General features: G+C 40.9%; 1 protein-coding gene and 1 long non-coding RNA gene across 2 annotated transcripts; both read left to right on the forward strand.

Annotated features, from left to right (window-relative positions):
• The first annotated feature begins 2,638 nt into the window (after positions 1-2,638).
• LOC121303543 lies at positions 2,639-8,743 on the forward strand. Its single transcript, XR_005947813.1, has 3 exons — positions 2,639-2,816; positions 3,830-3,923; positions 8,604-8,743. It is a non-coding gene; the product is annotated as an uncharacterized LOC121303543 (long non-coding RNA).
• A 5,071-nt stretch (positions 8,744-13,814) lies between these two features.
• LOC121303529 lies at positions 13,815-25,687 on the forward strand. Its single transcript, XM_041234283.1, has 7 exons — positions 13,815-13,833; positions 14,298-14,398; positions 14,872-15,059; positions 16,390-16,474; positions 17,343-18,194; positions 20,787-20,926; positions 25,366-25,687. The coding sequence occupies exons 1-7, from the start codon at positions 13,815-13,817 to the stop codon at positions 25,685-25,687; spliced, it is 1,707 nt and encodes a 568-aa protein (XP_041090217.1).
• Positions 25,688-26,365: the final 678 nt, after the last annotated feature.

Genomic DNA, 26,365 nt, shown 5'->3' on the forward strand with positions numbered 1-26,365 from the left:
TTCCAAAAGAAGCCCGTCCTTGTTAAAGAGAAGTCCCTCCCCCTCTCAAAGAACTACCGCCTTGCCAAAGAGAAGCCCCTCCCCCTCCCAAATAAGCACAGTCTTGTCAAAGAAAAGTTCCTCACCTTCGCATAGCCCCTCCCAGAAAAGCCCAATGCGCTCAACAAGAAGCCCTGTTCCTTCACAAAGCCCCACCCACAGCAAGAGACATCAGGCTCTACAAAGAGGAAACTCCTCCCCTCCTACTTCAAGCTCTGCACCTAAAGGAAGAACAGCTGGATGGGATGGGAAGGAAAACACAGTGCCACAGGAACCACAGCGCACCCCTAAGGCCCGGAGCTACAGTGCAGAGGAGGTGCGTGCCTTTATGGGGTGGCGGGCGAAAGAGAGGACGAGGCGGGCTCTGGAGGAGAGACGTGAGGCCCGCAGGGAAGATGAGAGGAGGAGGGGGCTGCTAGAGGAGGTGCTCAGAAAACAGAGGGATGCCCTGCACAGAGCTCAGGGGAGCCGAAGTCCAGGAGCATATAGCAGGAAGAGGCAGAGAGACACCGACACCAAGGTAAGCAGGAGTATGAGGAGACCTGATTACAAACCTTGTTTTAATTAAGGCATTTTTCTGTAAATATGGAAATAATGAAGGAATCGTACCAAGGCTTTACAATTATTTTTTTAGCATTCATTAGCTTTAGCAACATTATTGCTGGTTTCTGTCTGTCTGTCTATTTGTCTGTCTGTCTGTCTGTCACACTCCACATGGTAAACATAAACTGCCTTGATTTTGCACCAGTATTCAGCAAACTGTTACCATACACTCGTAGCCTCCTTTCGCTTTAAACAGATAAACTCCACATATGTTTTAATCACCACAGATGGTGTGGGACAGGTGGGTGGGTAGGAGGACAAATCACATACTGTGCTAAGAAAGCCTGAGCTGAAACTTTCTTTACTTGGCTTAGTTTTCTCTTACCTTAGTATTCAGATTGTGGGTCTTGAAGTTCTGGATAATTTACCTTACAATGTTCCCCAGAATTCTTACTTGGTTTGGTTCTTTCTTCCCTTTACAGAAGGCGAGGCCTGCTGCAGGGGGGCAGAGTGATAGAGACAACCAGGACCGGCTGCAGTGGAGTGGAGACAGGGTGGGAAGAGTGCAGCAGCAGTGCAGAGGGTAAATGTGTGACCTGGAGGGAGTGTCGGGGATGTTCAGTACACTTACGTGCCATTTACACTGAGATACCACACAGGACAGTCAATGCCTCAGATAAGTAGAATCATACATTTTAATGAGTGTGTGTCAGGAACTGCCAGAACAGAAGTGCTTTTGATGCTAGATTCATGGACTCCGGCAGTCATCTCCTGACATCACAGAATCTTTTGAAGGATGGCACACTGATATTTCACAGAATTAGTGAAAATTAGCAGTAGCCAAGTTCATATCTAACTGTAAAAATTCTCTACCCCCCCCCCCCCCCCCCCCCCCCCCCCCCCCCCCCCCAAAAAAATAAAATAAATAAAATTCAGTGGCCAACAGAGGGCAGTGTTACTTAAGGAATGAAACAGGTTAATACTCTATCAAAATATCATGAAACAGTGTATGTACAAATTTAACACTATGCAAAATGGAGATGGTAATGACAAGGTTTGACCACATAATGACAACGATGGTATTGCTGATAAATGTAATTGACTTTTACATGATTAAGAATAGCAATAGAGAACAAACTAGAGCCCTGCATAGCAAGACTTCCCAACCCTGGTCCTGGGGACCCCCTGAGTCTTCTGGTTTCCATTCCAGCTGAGCTCTCAGTTACTGAACTAGACCCTTCATTTACCTAATCGTGCTTAATTAGACCTTTTTAATTGTTCTCAGCTCCTAAAAAGTTGCAGAGTTGAAGTTACTTGTAAAATGTTATAGCTAACTCAACGTTGCCGGAGCCATTTAAACGTGTGAGAGCTCAGTTGGAATGAAAACCAGAAGACAGATAAGGTAGGATTTTCAAAAAACAGTGTTATTGTATTGAACTCGTGGTATATTAATGAGAGCTTTAGTAGCAAGTGATTTTTAAATTAAATGTGTTAATTAAATCAATCTGTTAATGCTTTGAAATTGAGTCAATGAGGTCGTTAATGAACACATTTCTTGTAAAAAAGCTTAATTGGTTCTACTTCAATGAGAAAAAGCTGAAAACAGAGGATTGGTCTGGTGTTCTGTGAACTTTAGGCCAAATATTTCTCACAATACTGTATGTTGCTTAGTTTAGCTGTGTAACTATATGAGATACGGAGCGTGGTATGAGATACGGAGCGTGGTATGAGATACGAAGGACAGTGGTTGGAAAGCAAATTTTAGTATACTGCATTGAAATACTTGTTATTCATTACATTTTTCCCTCCCTTTTCCCTTTGCTCCCCCTACCCTGTCTCTCCTCCCTCCTTCTCCAGAGCTCCAGTAGAGTTATTGAGTGTGGAAGGCGCACAGAGGGAGGTTTGCAGCTTGAGTCCACTGAGACTAGCTGACCTGGCCCCTGCAGGGAGGCTGGCAGGGGGAGCTGGCACTGCGCCGCTGAGCCGGGCAGAGAGAGTCGAAGCCATCAGACAGGCTGCAGCAGCACTGGGCACCCGTGTTGAGACTGAGATTGCCAGGCTATTTGTCGGTGCAAGAGCCAGGCAGCAGACTATGCCAGGATGCTCCAAGACTGGCCAGTCAGGCACCTCTGCCCTGCCCAGAGACCTGGACTCCACCTCCGTTAGTGAGGAGCTGCCCTGGAGTGAGGATCCTGAACAGCCTGGGGACAGAGGGACACAGCCTGACTCCACAGGTACACTGGGTACACAGCACTGGAAAATAAGCTATTTTACCTTGCCTTGTGGCACTATTCAATCCAGAAACACCCTTGTTACCATGGTGAAGGATTCACATCAATAATGAGTTGTGGCTCATGTCTGGCTTTCAGAACTACATTTCTGGAAAACTGTAAATAATTCTAACAACATGAGAAAATGTATGAATGAAAGAAGGCTATTTGACCCATTAATACTCGTTGAGAGAAAGTCAGTTGAGGGGTGTCGTGGATAACCCTCATTTTGCTTTTTGTTACAATCAAAAAATTTAATAACCCATAAACATTTTCAGGAAATTGTTTTTAGTTGGTAACAGGAATTAAGGATAGGTTCTTACCAGGCAAAGGCACCCCTCAATTCATAGTTGAAAATACACCTTTCACAGCAAATACTAATGTGCTGCGTATCTCCAGCTATTTTCTGTTCCAAATAAAACGTTTTGGTTTTATAACTTTGAGCTGAGATGTCCTACATTAAAAATGCAGATCATTCTGTTTAACATGCAATTGTACACACACTCACAAAAAAACATCAGTGTAATTGAGATCATCTTCAAATCTCAGCTTTTTTTCACTATAGTCTAGCCATTTTCCAATTTCAATACAGCTGTCAAAAACATTGCATTTTTATTTCCTGTAACTATCAATTGACATTTTTCAAACCAGCTGCCAAAAAAAAGGTCTAACTAATACTCTTTTGCAGAAAGGTTTGAATTTTCGTAGCACATTCAAACCGAGGTTACAAAACTCAACTGTTTCTAGTGTGGGAGATGGAAAACATTTTCTTTCAACATGATAAATAATATTGAATTTGTGTATGAGTGTCTGTCATGCTTTTGTCCACGTACGACAGTATGCAAATTTAAAAATCCAGAATCCTTTATTGAAAATAATGATGCTGACTGCAGGGATGGAAACGCTAAGCTTCAGCACACACATCTATATTTTTACTGCTTGAGTTTTGAAATCTCTTAACCAGAGTGTCTTCACAGGGTCGACCCGAGGAGTGTGTAAGGAGAGGAAGCAGAAGGCAGGCAGAGCAGGGACAGCAAAGACTGGAGCATAGAGTGGTAGCCTTCCACCAGGGTAAGTTCACTGACTGATTCTCTTCTTTACCATTCAGCCCATCTATCCTGGCTCCTAGTAGCTGATTGATCTCAAAACTTTGTCAAGCTGGGTCTTAAAGGATTCCAGTGATTCAGCATCAACAACATGGTAATGCATTCCATCCCCTCACCTATCAAGAAAGCAAGGCCTGTAAGCTGATATTTCTTGAACCAGAGGAGCAAATGAAAAAAGTTTGCTAAAATATAAGTTTCAGACCTATATACAGAATGGGTGTGCTTTGTGTGGAAATGTATGTAATAATTATTTTAGCTACTATCAGCTTAATATCGACTTTAGATTGGGGGTCCCCGAGTGGCTCACCTGGTAAAAGCACGGCCGCGTGGTGTTCAGGGTGAGTCACAGTCAGGTGAGCGCTGGTTTGCATCCTGGCTGTGCATGGCATTAGCTCTGTTGGGTTATGGAGTTGCCGGTCTTCACTGAAGATTCCGGAGGGAACATCACATTGTCTCTGGTGCTCCTGCAGGTTAGTGAGACAAAACCGGCAGGGGTTGTTTCTCTTTATCGCGCTACAGAAGACCCTACCTGCCTGGCGCCTACTGAGCTCAATCAGACATCTCCAGAGGCCGGTAGCTCACTCACATCTGATCTCAAATTCCTGGGTGTAAAAGAGGAAACTTGACTTGGTCGTGAGATCAAGGCGGGGTTAAAGGTCTCCGCGCGCAAGCGGAAGAGTAGTTCCCCGACGGTGTAACAGACCTGAGATCAAAGGCAGCCCACTGACTGGACCTTCAGTTGTCGTGAGCTGTGTGGGGAACTGCTGGCCTGAAGGGACAAATAATATAGCGACATTTTAGCTGGTGCGGGATCTGTGTAACGGGCTTATTTTAACTAGACTATATAGATGATATATAAAAAGAAATATATATATATATATATATATATATATATATATATATATATATATATATATATATATATACACACACACACACACTGAGTCAATGCTTGAAAATTCTGGCCTGTGACTGTTTAAAACCTTATCATAGGAGGAAAAATAGATTGAACTATTGACCTAACATTCTTACCCCACTGGGCGATAGTCTCAGTCTGTCACGTGATTGGTTCACATCACTGTCAGTCCCACCCCTTTTCAAAGGAACGCCCTCCACCTCCACTCCTAAACAACAAGATAAAATGGCTGAATGAAAAAACTGAACGACGATTGACGGAAAATGAATGACAAAACATAAAACCTAATTCAAAAGAAAGAAAAAAACTTGCGCTATGCACTTCAAAACATTTTCTGTTATTTATTTATGCTATTGAGTTATTTACTTATGCTGTGTCAGCTTTATTTAAACAAAATACTGTAAAGCCATAAATATTTGCATCCAGAATATTTGGCGAACCACACTCATAAAACCTATTTTGCTCTAGAAATGCTGACGACTTGTTGCACTGGTAGTAATATATTATTTAATTATATGTACAGAACTAAGATATTTGTGCCAAAAATTTGACGTTTTTTTTTTCATACGCGAAAAACGCATAATAAAAGGCTTGCAAATAATTATGGCTTTATAGTATATAAAGACATATTTACTATCCAACCTTGCCTCTCTTATTATTTTGACTGACTCATATATCAAGTATGTACTGCAGACTCAGCTAATAGTTGAAAATGAATGCCCCTCTGAAAGACTATTGTTACCTCCAGGGTGGTAAGCCTGCGGCTTCGGGCATTATAGCCCCCTGTCAGTAATACTAGTTTTCCTTCGGGTCAATAGTTTTCCACTATAGCCCCCCTCTCCAGTTCATATTTACTATATATTGACTTTAAATTGCCAACAACAGCCCTACATTTCTCTGTGTATAAACAGACATGCAGCCAGAGGGCTTCAGTCTTGAACACCGTCACCCCTCTACTGGGAAAAAAACAGCCCTGCAGGATTAGAGTAAACATCCCAGTTAGTGATGCTTCAGCAGTCTGGCCTTTTAGCACCATGGTAATGAAATTAATAAAAAGAGGTAACTGCTTTCCCCCAATCACATTTTCAGAGAGAGGTATTTTTTTTCCTGATAAACAATGATTTAACACAGATGATCCAGTTCTACTCATATGTTTAATGCATAGTAAGCATCCCAAAACGTAATGTTAATGCAAGTGGAAAAGGCTGATTTAAGGAGATTGCTTACCACTTGGTTAGAGTACAATCCACACAGCTGGGCTTCAACCTGTTCGACCTGCAATCCAATTTCAGAGCCATTGTTTCTCAATCCCGGCCTGGTTCAGTGGCTTTGCTGCCTGGCGTTAAGTTACAAGGAAGTCATTACTGAAAGTCTGAAAAGCAGCATTTCGTTTATGAGGTGAAAAGGTTTGCAGCAAGATGGTATTAGAGACTTTTATTAAATCACAAATCTTGAAAATTCCACTTTATTAAAAACGGTCTACTTTAAGCACTCGTGGATTTAGGAGGTATTTGTTGCATTAATGCTCTTTTTCAAAATAGTGTGGCTTAGGGGGATCAGTATGCATCAGCTTTCCAAAGGAATAGGGCTTTCCTTTTCATTTAGTGATGAAGAAAACACATCTATAGGATTCTGAAACAAATTGTTTATTTATTACTTAAGCAATAGAATTCGAAGAAGAGTCTGATAAGGCCCGCCCTGTGCGGTAAAGTGACCCACACCAAAGGCAAGAGCATTTGACCAGACGGTAAAGCCCTCTTATGAGGGTTCAATTACTATTAGAAAATTGATAGTTTAACAGCCTTGTCACGATAGGGTCACCACCAGCAATGGAAATGAACTTCATAAATATACAAAAAATATGATGTCAAGGTATAAATTCTTTTTTTTTCAAAATAAACCCAAAGCACATGCAAATGAATTGCTCCCAGCCTGAACATTGCTTTGTCAGATTTCAGGGTAATTTGGGAGAAAATATTAGTGCTGGGCCTTAACCAGAGCTGCCATTCTACCGAGGTCAAGCTATAGCTGGCTGTATTTATGTGACTGCTTTGTATTTACTATTCAACCTGCAAAATTAAGAAGTGTTTTGTACTTTGCCAGAATTTTTACATGAGCATCAGCACTGATGATGCAAAAAAACAACCGAGGACACGACCTTGGTGTCCTCACCATAGCTGGTTACGACTCCTGTTACAAAAACAATAGCTTCTTGTTACTAACGACTCGTTCCCCCTCCTTACTGTTTCCATAGATATCTTTCCTTAGAGTGAACCAAAAAAACAAAAACAAAACAAAACAGCAAGCTGTTTGTCAGCTGAAACACCACTTTGCTAATCTGTTTGAGGCTGTCACTAGGCAGTGCTGTTGCCGGGGACAAAACAGCTTATTATTTTGCGAAGAAAAATAAGATGAAATGAGATTTATGCAAGCTCATTGGGGATTAAATGCAAATTGACACCCACATTGTTCCATTTGAAAGACATCTGTCACCATTAGCATTAGTTCTTGTTTCTCTACTGGGTTTCTCTCTGCTTCTTTGGTTAATTCTTAGAATAGTGTTGGGCACTAAATATCTGAAGATATGTGCTGTACCTGTGTATGTTTCAGTGCTGCCTTCTGGGCTGTTGAATGCACCTTCCCAAAAGCTGCCCAGAGCTTGTAGCACAGTATAAAAAAACCATGAGCTTTCACACTGACTTCTGTAAATTCCTTTTGAACGGCACTTGGGTACAACTACCAGAAACTATGCAGAGGTGAGATGTTTCTACAGGAAGTAAGGAAGCAGGCACTGGTTGCAGTATATCTACAATGCGTCTGCTCTTGCCTTCACTTACACACTACAATTATTTTTTTTCAGCAATTCAGCATTAAAACGACTTGTTTGCAGGAGTAATGACAAATCAGTATAGTCAAGAAGTTAACTCACTCACTGGTTTACTCTACAGGGAAGGCAAATAGTAGAGTCCTCTTAAGTGCATACTTGCTCTTGTGTTTAAGCCTGTGTGGAAGCAGTATTATTGCATTCCAGTGCAGTAATGAGTTAGCTTGTGGCCGCTTCAGAATTGATATCACTGCAGCATTTTCTCTATCACCCTCAGTGACCAGTTATTGAGTTACAATGCTGTGCTCTGTCTGTGTGTGGAAACAACCACCACGCCGATTCATTTCTAAATGAGCTAAATGCAGCACAATGTAATGACTGCTAGTCATTTTGTGTAGACACAAATGGCTTAAATGTGTTGTTGCTATTTTGAAACTGTAGTGTCCCAAACATGGTCAGTTTTGTACAAATGTTATACTGAAATACAGTTGTTTGCTCCACCCTTCTGTACACTGTTGAATTCAAACCATATTAGTTTATTTGTCTTCCAGCCACTCTGTACAATACAATTATGCTGAATTATCCATATGAGAGCCAATAACAGGTCACAGAATTACTAGCAATGGCAAGGTAATGGATTGGAACACATTGTGGTTCTGATAGATTTGCACACTGGTGCTGCTATAGATCCATGGTTCTGAAGTGGATTAGTGTGTGTTGGTTCATACTATTATAACAACATTTAACCAATGGCTAATACTATTGCTTCTTAATACAGAATCATCGGAATTGTAAAACCATTTGAAAACACTATATGATGTTAGAAATTCAAATCAAATTACTTATGGATTCAAATATTTAAAGTAAATATGAATTAATGAACTATTTGCACTTCCTTTCCTCAGGAGGTTGATAAGAGGGGGTACAGAGAACCGAGTTGAGAAAGACAGACAGCAGGAGACATCACAGGCCGGACAGCGATCCACCTCTCCTGGGACGGTACAGTCCAGGAAACAGCCTTCCTTCAAGAGGAGCGCACAGACAGGCCCTGGTAGCTATCCTATAGGGTTAATGTGACGTTATTGCTGTACATACACACAGAAACGTTGTGTCTCCTTCCTATAATCCTACTGTAAAATAACATCAGGTTGAGATTTCAATTTTTAATACCTTCATAATATAATCTGTATCCCAAACACCAATGGAATATGAGAGAGGGAAGTTAAACTTGAAGAAACCAGTTGGTGACACCATTTTTACCATATGGGATGAGCTGCTATCACACATTTGCCATGGCTCATCCCATTTGGTATAATGTCCTATTGAAAAGCATTGGTAAGCACAGTCCCAACCAAAATATATTAAAAAAATCTCATTCATGAGAACTAGATCATACAACTTAGCTTGGCTACAGTGAGGACCTGCACAACGGCAATCATATATCTATAACGGCTAAAGGCAAGCGTGTATTTCAGGTTTGTTTTCATGTGCGATTTCAAACAGATATACTGTTCTTTCATAATTCATCTTGAAATAAAAACATTGAGAAAAGTAATACCATACATTATATACAGTTATCTGGTATGTTAATAACCAGGGTAAAATACTAAACCCCAACACTGAGGGACATGGTCCCTAATACCCTGACTCTGTTATACACGAGGGGGCAGTGTCCCTAAATCCAGACTCTGCTCAACCTCATTACATTGCCCTGTTCGCTCACGTTGCCATACCTGTCAACATTGAGTTTTCAAAATAAGGGAGCTTTTGTAAACTGACATCTTAGTAGCCTGAATTAAAGTGAACGCCAACATGAGACAGACATACAACTATTCCACTTTATTACTTGGTAGAATGATAGACTGTGATACGGTCTCGTTCTAATTGCTTTTATAAAGGAAAACTATCAAAACAAAAGAACAACCACGAGATGCTTCACCAATCCAATCTTCTCTTAGCCGCTGTGGTTCTTATTGTACTGTGGGATATGAGCTGCCGATAGGCCCCTCCGTGGAGTGACGTCCTCGGTCCCATCTGCCAAGGGAATAAGTAGTCACTCCACGGGGCTCACTTCTTCTTTTGCCATCTCACCTTGGTACAGTAAGCTTCTGTGCCACTAACCAGAGTGTGTTTTTCAAAAAGTGCTCTTCTGAGTCATCTGCAGTTCCCTTGCATTCATGCTGAGAGCTGGCTTGCCGCTCTCATGGAATCAGCAGCTCCATTTTGAGTGTCTTTTTCCTTCTTCGTACGGTCTGCTTCGCTTGTGTCGCAGGCAGTCTTTTCTTGGCTGTCCGTCGTATGAGTGTGTCTGCCAGTGCAGTATTGGTGTGTGCGTGTGTTGTCTTTCAACCTACACCTTCAGGGAGTACACCATTCCTCTGCCTGGGCTCAGCTTGTCGTGACTCTGTCGGCTGTTGTTCGCGTAGCTTGGGAAAAAAAAAAAAGAAAAAAGTCTGTCAGCCATATGTTCCTCCAGCGGGGTTGTGCTTTAGCCTGCCCCACTCTCGAGTAGACATTGTCATTTGTCTTGGCCCACCCACCTCGGTGCTTTGGGCTTTAAAAAAATAAATTACAAAGTGTGTCTCCCCTGGTGTATGCTGCGTGCTGACCAGGTGGCTGACTACACGCTGTCAGGGTAGGCACCGCTACATTAGCTACCCCCGGTGCTTCGGTACCTCGGTGCACGCTCAGCCCTTGGTACTTCGGTGCTCGTGGAGGTCATGACCCCTCTCTGCCCCATGGCAATTATTTTACAGTTTATGCAGATTTACAGATGGTCAAATATGTGAACTTGCCTCACGCACCTGCTGCATGCCTTCCACAGGGCTCCCCTGGGTTCTAAACCCTGCTAGGTACAGACGGCAATTGCAGTAACCACATACTGTACATTACATTTGCATAAATTAAATGTTTTCTGACATAACGGGGTTTAACAGTAGAATTTTGAGCAAAATACAGGTGAAAATCTGCCCTGGGAGTTCTCTGGCAGAAATGTGACAGTCCCAGCAAATAAGGGAGATTTGACAGGTCTGTGTGGCCTTGTCTTAATGCTGGTGTTCTTTTCACCTCTACACTGTACATTACTACATGTGTTTAGTGATGAAAAAAAATTTGCGAAAATCAGACAGGTACAGAAAATATACGACGTGTAAAAGAAAAGCACTTTGCAAAGCTTTTAGCAGGATTTGGCAGACTGGCTTCTGGGTAATAGCCTGGTTTGTAATATTAATGGCTGTGTTGGAGGGTGCAAAGCCTCTGCCCTGAGTCACGGAGATACAGAAATCCCTTTACGTAGTCCACATAGGATCAGGCTTTACAGAAACAAAGAGACAGGCTCCCTAAACCAGAACACGAATCCCTTCCTTTTTTCAGAAATCTTGTTAGATTTTATTTGTGGTTTGTTTGTTTGCTCATTGAGGCTTATCCTGGCCTATTCCGAAGAAGCTGTGATCAGAGAGAGTTTAAAATTAAAACATACCAGTAAAATAACTGTAAACAATAAACCACAGAACATATCTTATTTGTAGGTAAAATTAATGAAGTAAATTGATAATATTTAGGGTACCATTGTACAGTTACTGTCTGTGTATTGTGTTCTACTGTAATGTCATTATTAGTCACCCTTGCTCTTGCTCTTGAGTATATAGGTAGATGCACACTAACTGGTTCTTGTATTTGATTTGCTGCACTGCGCTCTTCCTGGTCTCGCAGTAAGCGAAGAGCAAACCTGAGAGCTTATATATCTAATGGCGTGATGTAACTATTCAACTCGCATGTAAACTACTTTGGTTACTTAAAAAGAACAGTAGAAACACAGCTTCAGTAACATGTGCGCCATTGACATCTCCGAGGCTTACTGTTTCAATTAAAAAAATCACACTAATGACCATTTTGTGCTGAATTCTGGCCAGTTTAACTGCTGCGTAATGCTGTTTTTTTTTTTCTTTTGCAAGCTGCTCAAGGCCTCGTTGGCTTAGCAACGGGATTGTAGAAATGAGGCTCTGTTTCTTGGTATGTTGACAGAGAGTAGAGTAAGTCATGGAAATGAAATAGCCCGGACTGTGGGGCTTACTCTCTCACTAAAGTGCTGCTAAATGACCCCAAAAGAGATTTTGATTTTATACTTGGTCGATTTTCACCTGATGAATGCACACATGTTGTCCTGAAAGCTTGTGTTTACTATTTATGACACCTAAGTTGGTTCAGTAAGAGTATAAAATAAAGCCTGGAAGTCCTGCGAGAGAGAGAGAGAGAGGAGGGATAGTGAACACAGAGCCTTGGCTATGAGGGAAGTTTCATATGAATACCAATTTTGGGCATTTTTTGTAAATGTGAAACTGGTAATAATACACAGCTACCAAAAACAACAACAACTTTTATATTAAAGGAAGGATCAATAGGGAGTACACAATTCTCAACCCTACATACCATTCGTTCTCAATTCCTCTTTTGGTTTTGTTTTTCGTCATTGAAATGTATTGTTAAGAGTCTGCACTCAGCGTGGTTCATAGACATATGTTTCTCTGCTAACTACCATTACAAGATGCTGCTAGTTAGTTCCCCAAGTGATTTTTTCATCTTCAATCTACACCTGTACAAGCTTCCCTGTAATGAAACAAAAGCATCTTGTTAGCAGCAGAAATGAACTCAACTACTGCAGCCTATACCACAAAATTGCCAGACATTCCCACAGACTATTAATTAGTCTTACCTTGTGCTCCAGATAAGGTTTTGGGTCTGGGAGTAACTTACCCTCTAATTTTAACACTGAGAGAGTAAAATGTATTTTCAATGGGGTAAAATGCAACATTGCCTTGAAGTCATGAGTAATATTAATACTGTACAATCTTTAATGGTTATTGGGTAGGCATTAAAAAGAGCCTTCCATTTTAACTGAAGTGTTGCTTTAAACTACTGTACAAAAGCGTAGTATTAAAAAATGACAGCTATTCTTATTCACTGTGTTGACCACAGCCAATATGACTTTGAACATAAGCACAGAAACAGAACAAGGAGGCAGTGTGGTCCAGTGGTTTAAGTCCAGGGCTTGTAATTAGAAGATCACCAGTTCAAATCCCACCTCTGTCATTGACTGACTCATTGTGTGACCCTGAGCAAGTCACTTAACTTTCTTGTGCTCCATGCTGCAGATGAGATGTTAAATCAATGCCCTACTGTAAGTGACTCTGCATATAATGCACAGTTCACAGCCTACCTCTATAAAGTGCTTTGTGATGGTGGTCTGCTATGAAAGGTGCTATATACAGATATTCTTATATATATGAACATAACTTATATTTTAACATTAAATTCTTAAATTTAGTGAGCATTTTAAAACTTGAATATAAAGTCATACAGGTAAATAAAATAAGGAAATGCATTAATAAGTTATAAAACACTTTGTTTAATATTATAGGCACCTTTTTTTAGCTGTTGCCTCTGACAATGGTTCCAGTTGGATTTATAGCTGCACTGGGGTGTTCACGTTTCAACCTGTGTAGCTTAAAATGTTCATATTCTTACTGTTAATGGCTGCAGAGACAACAGGGCCAGACAGAGATTAGATAATGTTTGTTGGGTTGGTTTTTCTTGTGTACCGTTTTCTAGTAACTGAAGACATTGTATTCTGGGTGATGTAGTTGTTTGTGGAAGATTTAGGGGAGGCGCAGAAGCTGTGCATCTAAATTGCTATGCGTATTTTTACTCATTCAATTTCAACTGAGTGCATAAAAACAGCCGGTACACAGCTTATCTGGACCGCTGGTCTTACCCTTCCTCTCTGGGCCTTACAATGCTTACCTATGCTTTTCATGCTTTTACTATGACAAGTCTATGCTCTTACTGTGGTAAACCTGTATAAGATCTCAGTTACTGCAGTTTAACTCCTAGTCGATACAGTATTGGAATCTGTTGCATTATTCTGGTTTTGTTATGTCCGCTGCCTTTTCTATTAGTTGCTGGTTCAGGTCATATCATTAGAGAGTCTGGCTCTGGTGATTTTCTCCATAATGGTTCCATAACACAGAGTACGGCAGTAATCTGTCTATGTCTGATCTGACTGGTGAAACAGCTTTAAGAAACCCATTATAATAATGATTTTAATCCTAGCTAAGGCAATGGAGCGGATTTTCAATGGTAAGATATAAAGCAATGTTCCAATGGCACAAACAAATAAATATTCTTTATCTTCTTTATTATACCTCTCTGGGCTTTACAATGCATAATTACAACAACCATGCTTTCACTATGCTTTATTACACTTTGCTATTCTTTTAGTGTGGTAAACAGTTATAAGAACTAGCAGCTAATTGATCCCAAAACTATCTCAAGTCAAATCTTAAAAGATAGCAATGACTTGGTATCAACGATTTGGCTTGGTAACCCATTCAATATTCTAAAAAGGTGCCTCCTACCCTCTGCCCTAAGTCTGGCTCGACTTAATTTCCAGTTTCTGTTCTGTGCTTAAAATATTGGCTCGGGTGTCTGAAGGCTTCAACACATTAGAGTTAGCATTGGTAAACCCTGTGAGTGCTCAACAGCACCTGATTGAACGGCTCTTATAGAATCTGAACTCATTCATGTGGCGTTCTGTGTTGCAGAGGCGCTGAGTGATGACACAGGGGGACCGGGGGCCGGCGAGGCTCGTCAGGAGGCAGAGGCCAGAAGCAGCAGTGAGGCTGACACAGAGTCCACCAGCAAGGTAGGAGCGGTCTCAGTCCAGGAGGGGGCAGCGTTCTCAATCCTAGGAACACTCTACTTCTATATTAGCCAATTTGTCATGTTCAAATATTCTTTCAGTTCTGAAATGAATATGAGTATCCTTAAATTTCAAATTAACTGGAAAACAAAAGACTAATTCCTACCATATTACTGTAAAACATCTCAGGAGTACTGCAAAATAAATCTAGTACCCCATCAAATGACCTATTAAAGAAGCGAAAAAGCGAAAAACATCTATAAAAGATGTGTGTTATTTCTTTCAGACCTCATTTATACATTGGTTTCATTTTCATGATATTATTTAATACAGTCATTTATAAATTATTTTATATGAAGAAATATACTGTCATTTTGCTGTGTTTTCAGTGGTACAAGGTGAGTCAGTTCTTTGAGTGTTTCTCTCAACCCTGATATATATAAATAATGCGTGCTGTGTGTGTGCTGTGTTTACAGTGGAGCGAGGTGAGTCAGTTCTTTGGCAGGGGTGAGATGCTGAACCGCTTGTCCCTGGAGCTATCCCAGCAGACCCTACGTGACGAGGAGCTGCGTGCCCGGCACCACAGTGCCCTCTTCAGGCTGCGAGAGGAGGCACTGAGTGAGAAGACCCATGCAGAGTTAGCCTGGCTCGAGCACCAGAAAATGTAAGTTAAATTGCTAAGAGGATACAGCAATGGCAGCAGTGTGGAAGGTACTGAGTATGCGTTGCTCAGTGGTTATAGTCCTGGGCTGTAGTGTGGAAGGTACTGGGTATGAGTTGATGAGTGGTTATAGTTCTGGGCTGTAGTGTAGAAGGTACTGGGTATGAGTTGCTCAGTGGTTGTGTGATTACGAAACAGAAGACAGACAACAAAGTTCACAATCCAAACAGAAAACGTTTACTTTTATAACCGCAAAGAATAATCCCAGGCAACAACAGGTTACAGTCCTGAAAGAATAAACATAGTATACACATACAAAGACACACAATCACAAGTCCAGAGTGAGTGCTAAAGTGCAAGTGGTGAAATATAATTTATTTGTGTACAGTTGTGAAGTGTTGTCAGGGTTTGAAAAAAGAACAAACAAGTATAATCAGACACAACAAAACAAACAAGCACTAAACACTGACGGTAAGTTTACAGTTCTCCTTTAGCGGTTTGCTCTTAACCACAACAAAGGAACAGATCACCTAGCCATGTCCCCTTTTGTACCATCAGTCATGTCCCCTTGGTTAGCGAGTGCAGCCATTTCTCCTCCATGTCCATGGTTGCCACATTGCTTCCCTTCTGGGGTGATGACTTGGTGTACCGTAGCTCCGCCCCCTTTCTAGATGGCCGACTTCCACCTTTCCCTTGGAAGGAATTGTCAGACCATCCAGTCTGAGGCACTCTGTTCCCTTTACACAGCACCCTCATAGGTTGGGAGGGAGATTTATAACCAAGATTCATTCTTTCTCTGTCACAGTGAGATATGGTTTTATTTTTTTTACAATGTTGACTGTTAACAACAACTACATCATTATTTGGGTGTAGCTTCTTCGCATGTCTTCTAAGGTCAAGAAAAACATTGAACTCCTGAAATACATGTATGCTAAAACTTCCTCTTTAAATTTTCTGAAGAAAATCTTGTGAAAGTCATTGAACCAACCAGTAAATGTGACTTGAAAACATCTCCCTAACAGAGGGATGGAAATAAGACTTCCATTACATAGCAGTTTCACCTGTTCCAGATTTTAAGGCAAGCTTGGTTAGCCACTGTTTATGTGTACAAGCTTAAGTGTGTCTTATTAAATTCATAGTAGAGCCAGGAATGGATCACACTGCTGTGCAATGAGAGTCTTATTGCCATCTCTGCCCTTACAGCAAGGTGTTACTTTGTGATGCAACTGTCTGTTTTAACCGCTATACTGCAGCTGCACTACTCAGTCCCCACAGCATCAAGTTTAGCGGGAATGTAATGCAGAGCTTGTGCTTGGATTGTTTTTGATGGCAGGTGTCTGAGAGAAGGAGAGGAGGACACTCTGGCTGAGATTGCAAGGCGACAGGAGGATGTCCTTTGCACCCTGCGGCAGGAGAAGGTACTTTAACAGCATCCCCACAAGGGGTCCTCAGAGTACCACTTCATACAGAGACAAGTGCTGGGAGCAAGATGGAGGACAGGGTGTTAAGTAGTAAAAGCGAGCCAGGAACAGATTAAGGGAGTGCGAACCAATATTTTAAAACCCGGTTTCTTATTACATCAGCAGTATCAAAGCTAGTATTTGAACACAAAAAGCGCTCCTTTAAGAATGCTGTCTTGAAGACAAAGAGTATGCAAAATATTTAAGACTATCAATCCCAAAATATGATCAAAGAATTTCAAACATATGTTAAAAGTGTATCAATAATAGTATTGATAAAACACTGTAGACAAAATAATGTATAAAGAAATGGTTCCGTTATAATGCTCATAAATGTTCAGAATGCACGAAGTCACTTTAATAGCAAAGCCAGTATTTGAACACAAATACGCAGTAGGACAAGGTGAGGAAAGATTAAGGCAGAGAAAGTTTTTTCCAGTCCAGCTTTTCATATCCGGAAGCACAGGCATGTTCTTTTTAGCATGATACTAACAGTATTTAATAAAAAAAAGTCTTGAACTCATGTTAGTTGTAATGTATAGAGCTCATTGGCTACAAAGTGTAGGGATTACCTCATTCTCAGGACCCTTAAAATAAATATTGCATTGCAAAGTGTAGTAAAGCACAGTGAAAAGATGGTAAAGCACATTGTAAAGCCCAGGTAAATCATATTAATAACTGGGAAATCATGGTAAGCTATGGCTAATGCATAGTACGGTATAACCATGGGAAAAGCATGAGAAAACTGCACAATTACTATGCACATTTACAGGTGTGAACTTTTATAAGAGAAGCACTACACCTCACTGCCTCTCTGTCTCTACAGACTGAAATCCGGCACCTTCAGACTGTGTACAGAGCTGCTCGGCAACAGAGGAAACTACTTCTGAGACATCAGAGAGAGATCCTGGGCATCCAGAGAGCTGCTGCACTAATAAAGAGTAAACTACTGGGAGACTCTGCACTGAGCCAACAGAATCCGGAGAGTGCAGAGCAGCAGATACAAGGAGGTCTGGAGAATAACACTGCACTGCACCAGTTACAGAGGGATCTGAGGAAACACAGTGCAGTGCATCGTAGCCAGGGAAAACTAAAGAAACGCCGTGCACTACGCCAGTTCCAAGATGATGTAAAGAAAGATGGGGCTGTACATCAATCACATAGGGACCTACGCAAATACTGCGCATTGCAGCTTTCACAGAGAGATCTGCATGAAAACACAGCAGTGCTCCACTTACAAGGCGATCTGAATAAATACAGTGAGGTACAGCAGGAATGCACCAAACTGCATCAATTACAGGGGGGTCCTGAGGAATTCACCACTCTGAACAAATTAAATGGGGACCATGAGGAAGACACCACTTTGCATAATTTAAAGGGGGGTCCTCAGGAAGGCAGTATTCTGCACCACTTAGAGAATGGGCCACAGGAAGACATTCTGGAAGACACCACTCTATATGACTTACAGGGGGAAGAACCAGCAGGAACAGCTCAACAAAAGCTACAAGAAGGTCCTCAGAAAGACATCACTTTGCACAAGGTACCAGGGAGTCCTCTTGAAGACCCTGCTTTGCACAACATTCGGGGGGGTAGCCAGGAAGACACCACTCTGCATCAGTTACACAGTGATGTCCAAAAACACTTCAGTGATGACCATAGGAACGCTACCTGGGAGCAGGTAGGTACAGTCTAGTATGCGTAGGCTTAGGAGTGTTTATAGTTTTCGGCATGCAGTTGAGTAAGCTGGATATATTGCACTGATATAACCTGGTTGTGGACCAATTTAGATCAGAATTGATGGGTTTGCGTCATGGCTTCACTGGGGATTTCAGAAGGGGCATTGCATTGGGTGTGCAGATTAGTGAGGCAAACACGGATGGGACTGTTTCTCCTCACAGCATTACAGCGGACCCTACTAGCCAGGCAACTAGTGAGCTCAAGCAGACACTGACAGGGCTGGCCTTTGTCCTCCATTGGCCAGTAATTCAACAACATCTGCTCTCAAGTTCCTGCATGTAAAGAGGCAAGTGGGATTGGAGAACGCCCACTGACCTTCAGTTGAGTGGGCATTTGCTGCAGCTAAGGAACGCAATAGGACATTTGAAATTGGCGATAAAATCATGAATAAAATAATTGTGTACTCTAAATTTTTTTTTTAAATGTATGGGTTCTCTCCAGGTTAAACCGTTTTTGGGATCATATGAAAACGTGTTTGTAAGTGTTATTATCACAACTTAATATGATGTTGCATCTGAGCAAAGATTTGTATTTTCACATATATAGACATTGGCACATTTGTTAATTTAGGAAAGTAAAGGATTAACTGCATTTGTCTAAGAAGACAGCAAATACCATGTGTGCGTGTTTGCCTGTATTCTAATAATTTAGGTGTGTTTAATGGTAGGCATGGAGTCTTGTAGAATAGGGAAGCCAGGACAGATGATAACATCGAAAATCACCTAATAAAGTATTTAAACTAGGAACTGGGGAAGTGAGGAGATGGAATCTAAAGAGGCATGTCAAATGCAGGTTAAAGTATCCTGCCATTCCCGCTACCCGCTGAGTAACACAGAGACGTGTGCTACAGTAACCTTTGTCAAATTCCTATTATCCCTGCTCAATCACATGCTCTTGATTGGACCAATTTACACCAAGGTTTATTTAATGCCAGGTCTCTGTCTAATAAAGCTCTGTTAATTAGTGATTTTATTCAGGATTATAGCATTGATACTGTACTCTATTCTTTCTTCCAGAAAGCTCACTCTACTGGGTGGGGAGGTGGACTTACTACTCTTTTCCGTAGTGAACTTAGAATCAAACAGGAAATTGTTGAAGGTTATTCATCTTTTGACGTTTTAACCTTGACATTAAACAGTCCATTACCTGTTCATATTGTAATTATTTATCTACCACCTAAGTCAAATCAGCTATTTCTGACTAGATTTGGGGATCTGCTATATATAACTATATGCCAATCTCTACCATTCTTAGATAAGGTTCTAGAGAGAGTTGTTGCAATTCAATTACAAACATTTCTAACTCTTAATGGTATATTCGAGAAGTTTCACTTTGGTTTTCGTGCTGCACATAGCACTGAGACGGCCCTTGTCAGAGTTGTGAATGATCTGCTGATAAGCTCTAACTTGGGCTTTCCATCAGTATTAATTTTTCTTGATCTAAGTGCTGCCTTTGGTACTGTAGATCATTCCATCCTACTGAATCATCTAGAAAGCACAGTGGGACTGTCTGGCCTTGTCCTATCCTTGTTCAAATCTTCTGATAAGTTTCAGTTTCTCTCTATTGTGGAGGTAAAATCGTCATTATCGGAAGTTGTCTGTGGTGTTCCACTGGGCTCCATTCCAGGTCCCTTGCTGTTTTCATTATATATGCTACCGTCAGGTGACATTATCCTCAGACACGAATTGAACTTCCATTGCCATGCTGATGATTCCCAGCTATATTTGTCCCTAAAGCCAGGAATTTCTTCTGCCTGGGTGTTATTCGCTAATTGCCTTTCAGACATCAACCATTGGATGTCACAGAATTTTCTAATGATGGATTCAGATAAAACAGAAGTTATGCTAGTGGGATCACAGAACAAACTATAAGGAAAAGTGGGATTACATGAGCTCAACCCTTGCAGTCTCAGTGCAAACTCAATGTATTCTCTAATTAACCTTTTATTCAGTGTATACCCCTAAATTATACTATATCTAACCATGCAGTGAGCTCAGGCAACTTTCTATACCTCTTAATTAAAAATACACAAAGTTACGTGAGTTCAAATCTTACACAGTTATTTCATGAAATGGCTACACATTGCTGGGGTTTGCAGCCGCTGGCTAACAGCCTCATGTGTATAAACGCAGCATATTAAATGAGTTTGTGACATTGACCTCTGACATCATACTGTAAGACCTTTTTAAACTGAGATATAGAGACAGTACATTTTGACTTACCATCTTAATATTTAGTACACAACTTTATTATATAATTTTCTCAGTCATGTTCCATTACTGGTGTTGTTCAGTAAACATTTCACTGCCACATTGTTTTACCCTAATCTTAACACATCTATTTTACAGTAATATAAACCCTTTTTATACGGTCACCCTTACAGTACATTATGAAATTTTTTATTCACAAAAGAAACTCTTTTGGTGTCTGAGCTCATAAAATCAGTGCTACCAAATATCATGGATTTGTATATGAAACACTGTAATTACTTATCTTACTTATTTTATTATTACTGTTATTTTTGCATGCACAGATTCCAGATCAAAGCAGCTCTTCTGAGAAGCCTGGGAGCTCACCTGGTCCAGAGCCCAGGGAGAGACAGCGCCGGGTGGCGGAGCATAGCCAGAACACGAGCAGTGAGCTGGAAGACAGCCAACAGAGATGGGAGGACAGGTGAGTTAATATCATGCATACAAACAAATAATCTGAATCTGCAGGGACCCTTTAAAAGTTCCTGGCAGCATACTGTAGTTAAAGTATTACAAAGTGTAGCAAAACCCAGTAAAAGCTAAGTGAAAGAATGGTAAATTACAGAGAACAACTATGGTAAGCTATGGTATATGCATAATGGAAGCACTGGACAAATTGACCATGGGAAACATTTTCACTTTTAGGTGATGTGACTTGAGTGTTGGCTGATATCAGACTATTATTTTTACTGTGTAAATCATTGTTAGAACATAAGAAATTCCAGAATGAGAAAAGGCCATTCGGCCCACCCATGCTCACTCGTTTTGGTGCCAGCGTGGTCCGTTAGCACTCAGGAGAGGAAAAAAAAAAAAAAAACCCTAACCAGGTTTACCAGGAGAAATGAAACCTCTGGGAATCTGTGGCTAAATGGACCAGCCTTCTTCCAGGTGGCTAGCGAAAGGTCTTATTGGGGCCACAGAGAGGGTTATACAATCTATTCTTGAAGGATCTGATAGTCTGCTTCAACAATTCGGCAGCCTGTTCAAATGGTTCACCATCCTTTCCGTGAAAAAGCTCCTTCTCCCCTTGGTTCTGAATATGCCCTTCTTCAGCTTCCACCTGTGGCCCCTGGTTCTGTTCTCTGTGACCTGTGAAAAATGATTCTCAACAGTTACTCTGTTAACCCCTTGACATTTTTAAATACCTTTTAAATAATTTTGTTGCTCTCTCTAGTCTCTCCATTGCCTCAATGTCTTTCTTATGATGTGGGGACCAGAACTGGATACAATATTCTAGTTGTGGTCGTGCCAGTGCATTGTATAATTTTAATATAACTTCTCTAGCTTCTTCACACTGTCTAGCTGGTTTAAGAGATTCATCCACTAATACCCCCAAGTCCTTTTCATACATAGCCTCCTCTATTTCATTACTGTTCGTGCTCTACTTTCCTCTGTGTTTGCACCCTATGTGCAAGACTTTGCATTTATTCACTAAATTTAATCTGCCACGTGTCAGCCCAAGCCTGAATCTTGTCTAAATCTCTTTGTATTATTAAGTTGCTGATTGGGAGTTGGCTACCCTTCCCAGTTTTGTGTAGTCTGCAAATTTGAATTACTTACTGATTATGTCTTGATCCAAGTCATTTATATAGATTAAGAATAACAGTGGTCACAATACTGATCCCTGTGGTACCCCACCATTTGATGCCTGGCCTCTAATTTTAACTCTCTGCTTTCTACCTTGTAAACAGTTATGAATCAGTTCTTGATTTCATCTTTTAATCTCAATAGATGATGTCATACGCACTATCCTTGTCTCTCTATGTCACACTTGCACATTGTGTATTTCTTTTTCATTTCTGGATCTGCAGTTATACAGAATAGATCACATTATATTGTGGTGAACCTCAGTTCCCACAAGCAGGGGTTTCACAGGCGGAGGTCGGACACAAACCCAGGACCTCCCACTCTGAAACACGGGCTCCCTTGCATGTATTTAATTGTTAAAACTAAATGGTAGCTTGTAGTGTAGCCCACTCAACATATCTGATGTACTGTACAACACCTGTCCAGTGAAGAGCTAACTTCTGCCTCATGCTCTGCATGTCTGTAATTACTCACATAATAAAGGAAAAAGCTCCCAACTACCATGGGCCTGTTAAAGGTTACTATACATACTGTAAATACAGTTTACAATCTAGTTTTACACCTACCTAGTGCATTTGGTGACAGTGCCCCTATAGCATGGAACAGTCAGATGAATAACCCAGTTCATGTAGAATAATCACTATGATTACATGTTCTTTAATGAGTAGGTTCCGATAGCTATGGAAGTGTAAATGTTTCTGATCCCAGATCAATGTATGATCATGCTTTTAGAATGAGCTTGTGTTAGTGATGTGTAATTACAGCTGCATGTTGCTGGTGATCTTGAGGACCCACTTTATTCCTGGTTAAGAATGAATAAATAAATAAAGACAAACAAACCATGCTGAACTCTGGGTTAGACAGGTTAATTATATAGGATGCTATGCAGAGGGGTCAGATTAAACAGGTTTTACTGTGTCATAAAATAGACTGTACCTAACCTGAGAGCTCTGCCTAACGAGCCTGTCCCAAACTGCACAGCGAGACGGAGAGGCTGATGTGAAGCACCATGCATTGGTGCGTCAGTCAAGGCCTCAGAGAGAGAGAGAGAGAGAGAGAGAGAGAGAGAGAGAGAGAGAGATCTATACTCTCATCTCTCCCATTACAGTCCTACTGCAGGCAGAGAGGTGGGGAGTTCAGTCGGAGAGTGGGAAGTTTTGGGGTATCCTGGATTGGGACATGCTCTTTAAGGATATGAGCTTTATTCTTGATTGCAAACTCAGCAAATATGCCAGTCATGAGCAGATCTGGGTAGGTATTTCTTTTTACCCAATGATTACCTGAACTGCTTTTTTATAAGCAGCATTTGCTTTCAACAATGTCAGAGTTAATAGAGATTCTATAGAGTACATAGCTGACAGCAGCAAGATGTATACTGTAGGAAAGGAACACATAGTATTTCTGCTAGCTTGTGTTTTAGAGGAAGGCCTCTAAAACACAGGCAAAGAAAGTCCACAGCATACTAATAGAGCTGTTTAATTAAGAAAGGGTTAGTTGGATGACTCTCAATTTGGAAACAATTAATGGCAGCATTTAGTTTTTCAAACAGAGCTAATTTGAAGCCTTCATGTGTATGCTCGTACTAGCTGCTGACAATGTAATATGGGTGTGCAAATGATCCTATCTATAATTAAATATACAGGTTTTTTTTTTAGAAACAGCCTAGAGTAAATGTTGATGTTTTTGTCATTGTTATCATAAATGATTCCCTGAGTTCTGGTATGGTACTAGTAGCTTTTAAAACTACAGCAGTCACGCCAGTGCCTAAAAACACAGATGGCCTATTTCAAATCTGCCCTTTCTCGCTAAACTACCAGAACAAGCTGTCGCTCTGCAATTAAATTGTCATTTCACTGCTTTATTAACCTTTTCAATCCGGTTTTCATCTTCACAGCACTGAGACTGCCCTTGTCAAAGTTACTAATGATCTATTAATGGAAGCAGGCTCAGGTGCTTTATCAGTATTAATTCTTTTGCATCTTAGTGCTGCATGTGACACTGTAAATCATGAGATTCTTCTTGACAGATTAGTTTATTTGGTATCTCTGGCACTGCTCTTGAATGGTTTGACTCTTATCTAACAGGGCACCGACAATTCATCCCACTGGGCGGGTTTAGTTCTGAGATTGGGTCAGTAACATCTGGTGTCCCACAAGGCTATATCCTGTGCCCCTGTTAATTAGTATTTATATGTTTCCCCTCGGCCACATAATAAGATCACATGGCCTGAATTATCATCTTTACGCAGATGACACTCAAATCTATGTTCATTCTACACCTGATATTGATGCAGCTAAATCTTTACACCTAAGTTGTAATAAGACCAAGGTTATGCTGTTAGGTACTTCCCATCAGATACGTAAAAGTCAGTTGATGGTACCATGCTTGAGTTCAGACCTAAAATGAAAAATTTGGGTGTGATTTTTGATCCTGGGTTAACCTTTGAACCAAATGTGGTGAATACTGTCAATGTTTCATTTTTTCACATTAGAAATATAGCTAGGCTTCGACCTATGCTTTCTGCATCTGCGGCTGAAAAACTGATTCATGCGTTTGTTTTCACTAGGATTGATTATTGTAGCACCCTGCTCGCTGGTGTCTCTAATAGCATTCTCAACAAATTGCAATATGTTCAAAATTCTGCAGATAGAATTTTGTCTAGGTCAGTCTAGGGATCACATTACACCTGTGCTGGAGGCCTTGCATTTGCTTAAAATCCTTCTCCTGACCTACAAGGCACTCCATGGGCTGGCGCCGTTTTATTTGTCACATCTTTTAACCTTTTACACACCCACTCGCAACCTCCGCTCCACCCATCTTAGACTGTTGTGTGTCCCTTCTGCTCGCCTGCGCTCTGTGGGCAACAGGGCCTTCTGTTGCTATGCCCCCAAACTGTGGAACTCTATTCCATTAGAGATCAGGGATTCAGCAACTTTGAGTGTTTTTAAATCTAGCTTATTTTTATGATTCATTTTCCTTGTTTCTGTTTTTGTTTCAACATGCTATTGTTTTTGTTGAATTTATCTTTGTTCTGTGAAGCACTCTGAGACAATTACTTTAAAGGGCGCTACAAAAAAAAAAAAAAGTTTTGTATTATTATTATTATTATTATATATTATACAAGAATAATATAATCATATAATTAGGTATTATTATTATTATTATTATCAGCAAACTTACATCCTTCCTTTGTTCACATTTAGGCCAAGTGCACTTCACAAAGTTAATAAAATATCAAGTGCATTGTTTCTTTTTCAATGTATTTTGTACTTCCAGATTTGTGATAAAGACAGAAAGAGACACCTCTCCAACAGAGGGGAGCTGGAACTGGGAAAAGAGAAAGAGTGATCCGGAGATCCTGGGCTTGGAAACAGATATTCTTCACTCAGATCCAGAGGACAATGAGCTGGATATCCAGAACCTGGAAACAAAGCAGAGCGAGCTGGATAGTCTCCACTCCGATCAGGAGAACAGTGATACGGATAACCAGGAATGGGATGATAAGGAGTGGGGCTCCGAGGATCACGAGACTGGGAAGATTGAGGAGCGATTAAAGCATGTGGTAGAGGACAGGACACAGACAGGTAAGAAGGACTGAAGGTGTGTTCAAAATCACCAAGCTATCCACTTCTATCCAAGCCAAGTGAGTGGATTTAATAGCAGTGAATTACAACACATATATAATGCATATAATGATCTTAGCTAAGTCTTTCCTTAAATTAGTTAATCGCGTAATTATTCTTTTACTCGGTTTACTTTACTGCGTGAACATCTGGTGGACTGGGGTAAGTAGCAGTATTGAAAAATCCCTGGCAACACTGCTATAGTGGAGACAGTCATACGTGCATACATACCACTGTACACACACTTTTTTCCATATATCTGAAAAACACTTATTGTGGTGAAACTTTGTAAACTATGTCTGTCTGTTTGTTTGGCCAACGCGCTCTTTATTGTCAGTGTTGTGTGTTTTGATTAACTCTTTTTGCTTGTATTATTATTTAATAAATAAACTGAGCACCACCGAGCACAACTCGGTAAGGAGGTACCGAGACAAAATTGGTGAACGGACGGTAAGTGTGATAGGTGACATTGATGACCTCAGGACTCCGTCTCTTAAAGAACCAGACAATCCACGGAGTGGTGACCTACGGTGGGAAAGTGGGTGATGGGGGTAACCAATAGTTTGGACGGGTAGGGAATGGGGAGGTCTGTCAGTCAGAAAAGGGACGGTCTCCAGCTGAGGCAGAGAATACCTTCAACTGTTTATGTCCAG

The sequence above is a fragment of the Polyodon spathula genome, chromosome 33, assembly GCF_017654505.1.
Source record: "Polyodon spathula isolate WHYD16114869_AA chromosome 33, ASM1765450v1, whole genome shotgun sequence".
Taxonomy (NCBI): Eukaryota; Metazoa; Chordata; class Actinopteri; order Acipenseriformes; family Polyodontidae; genus Polyodon; species Polyodon spathula.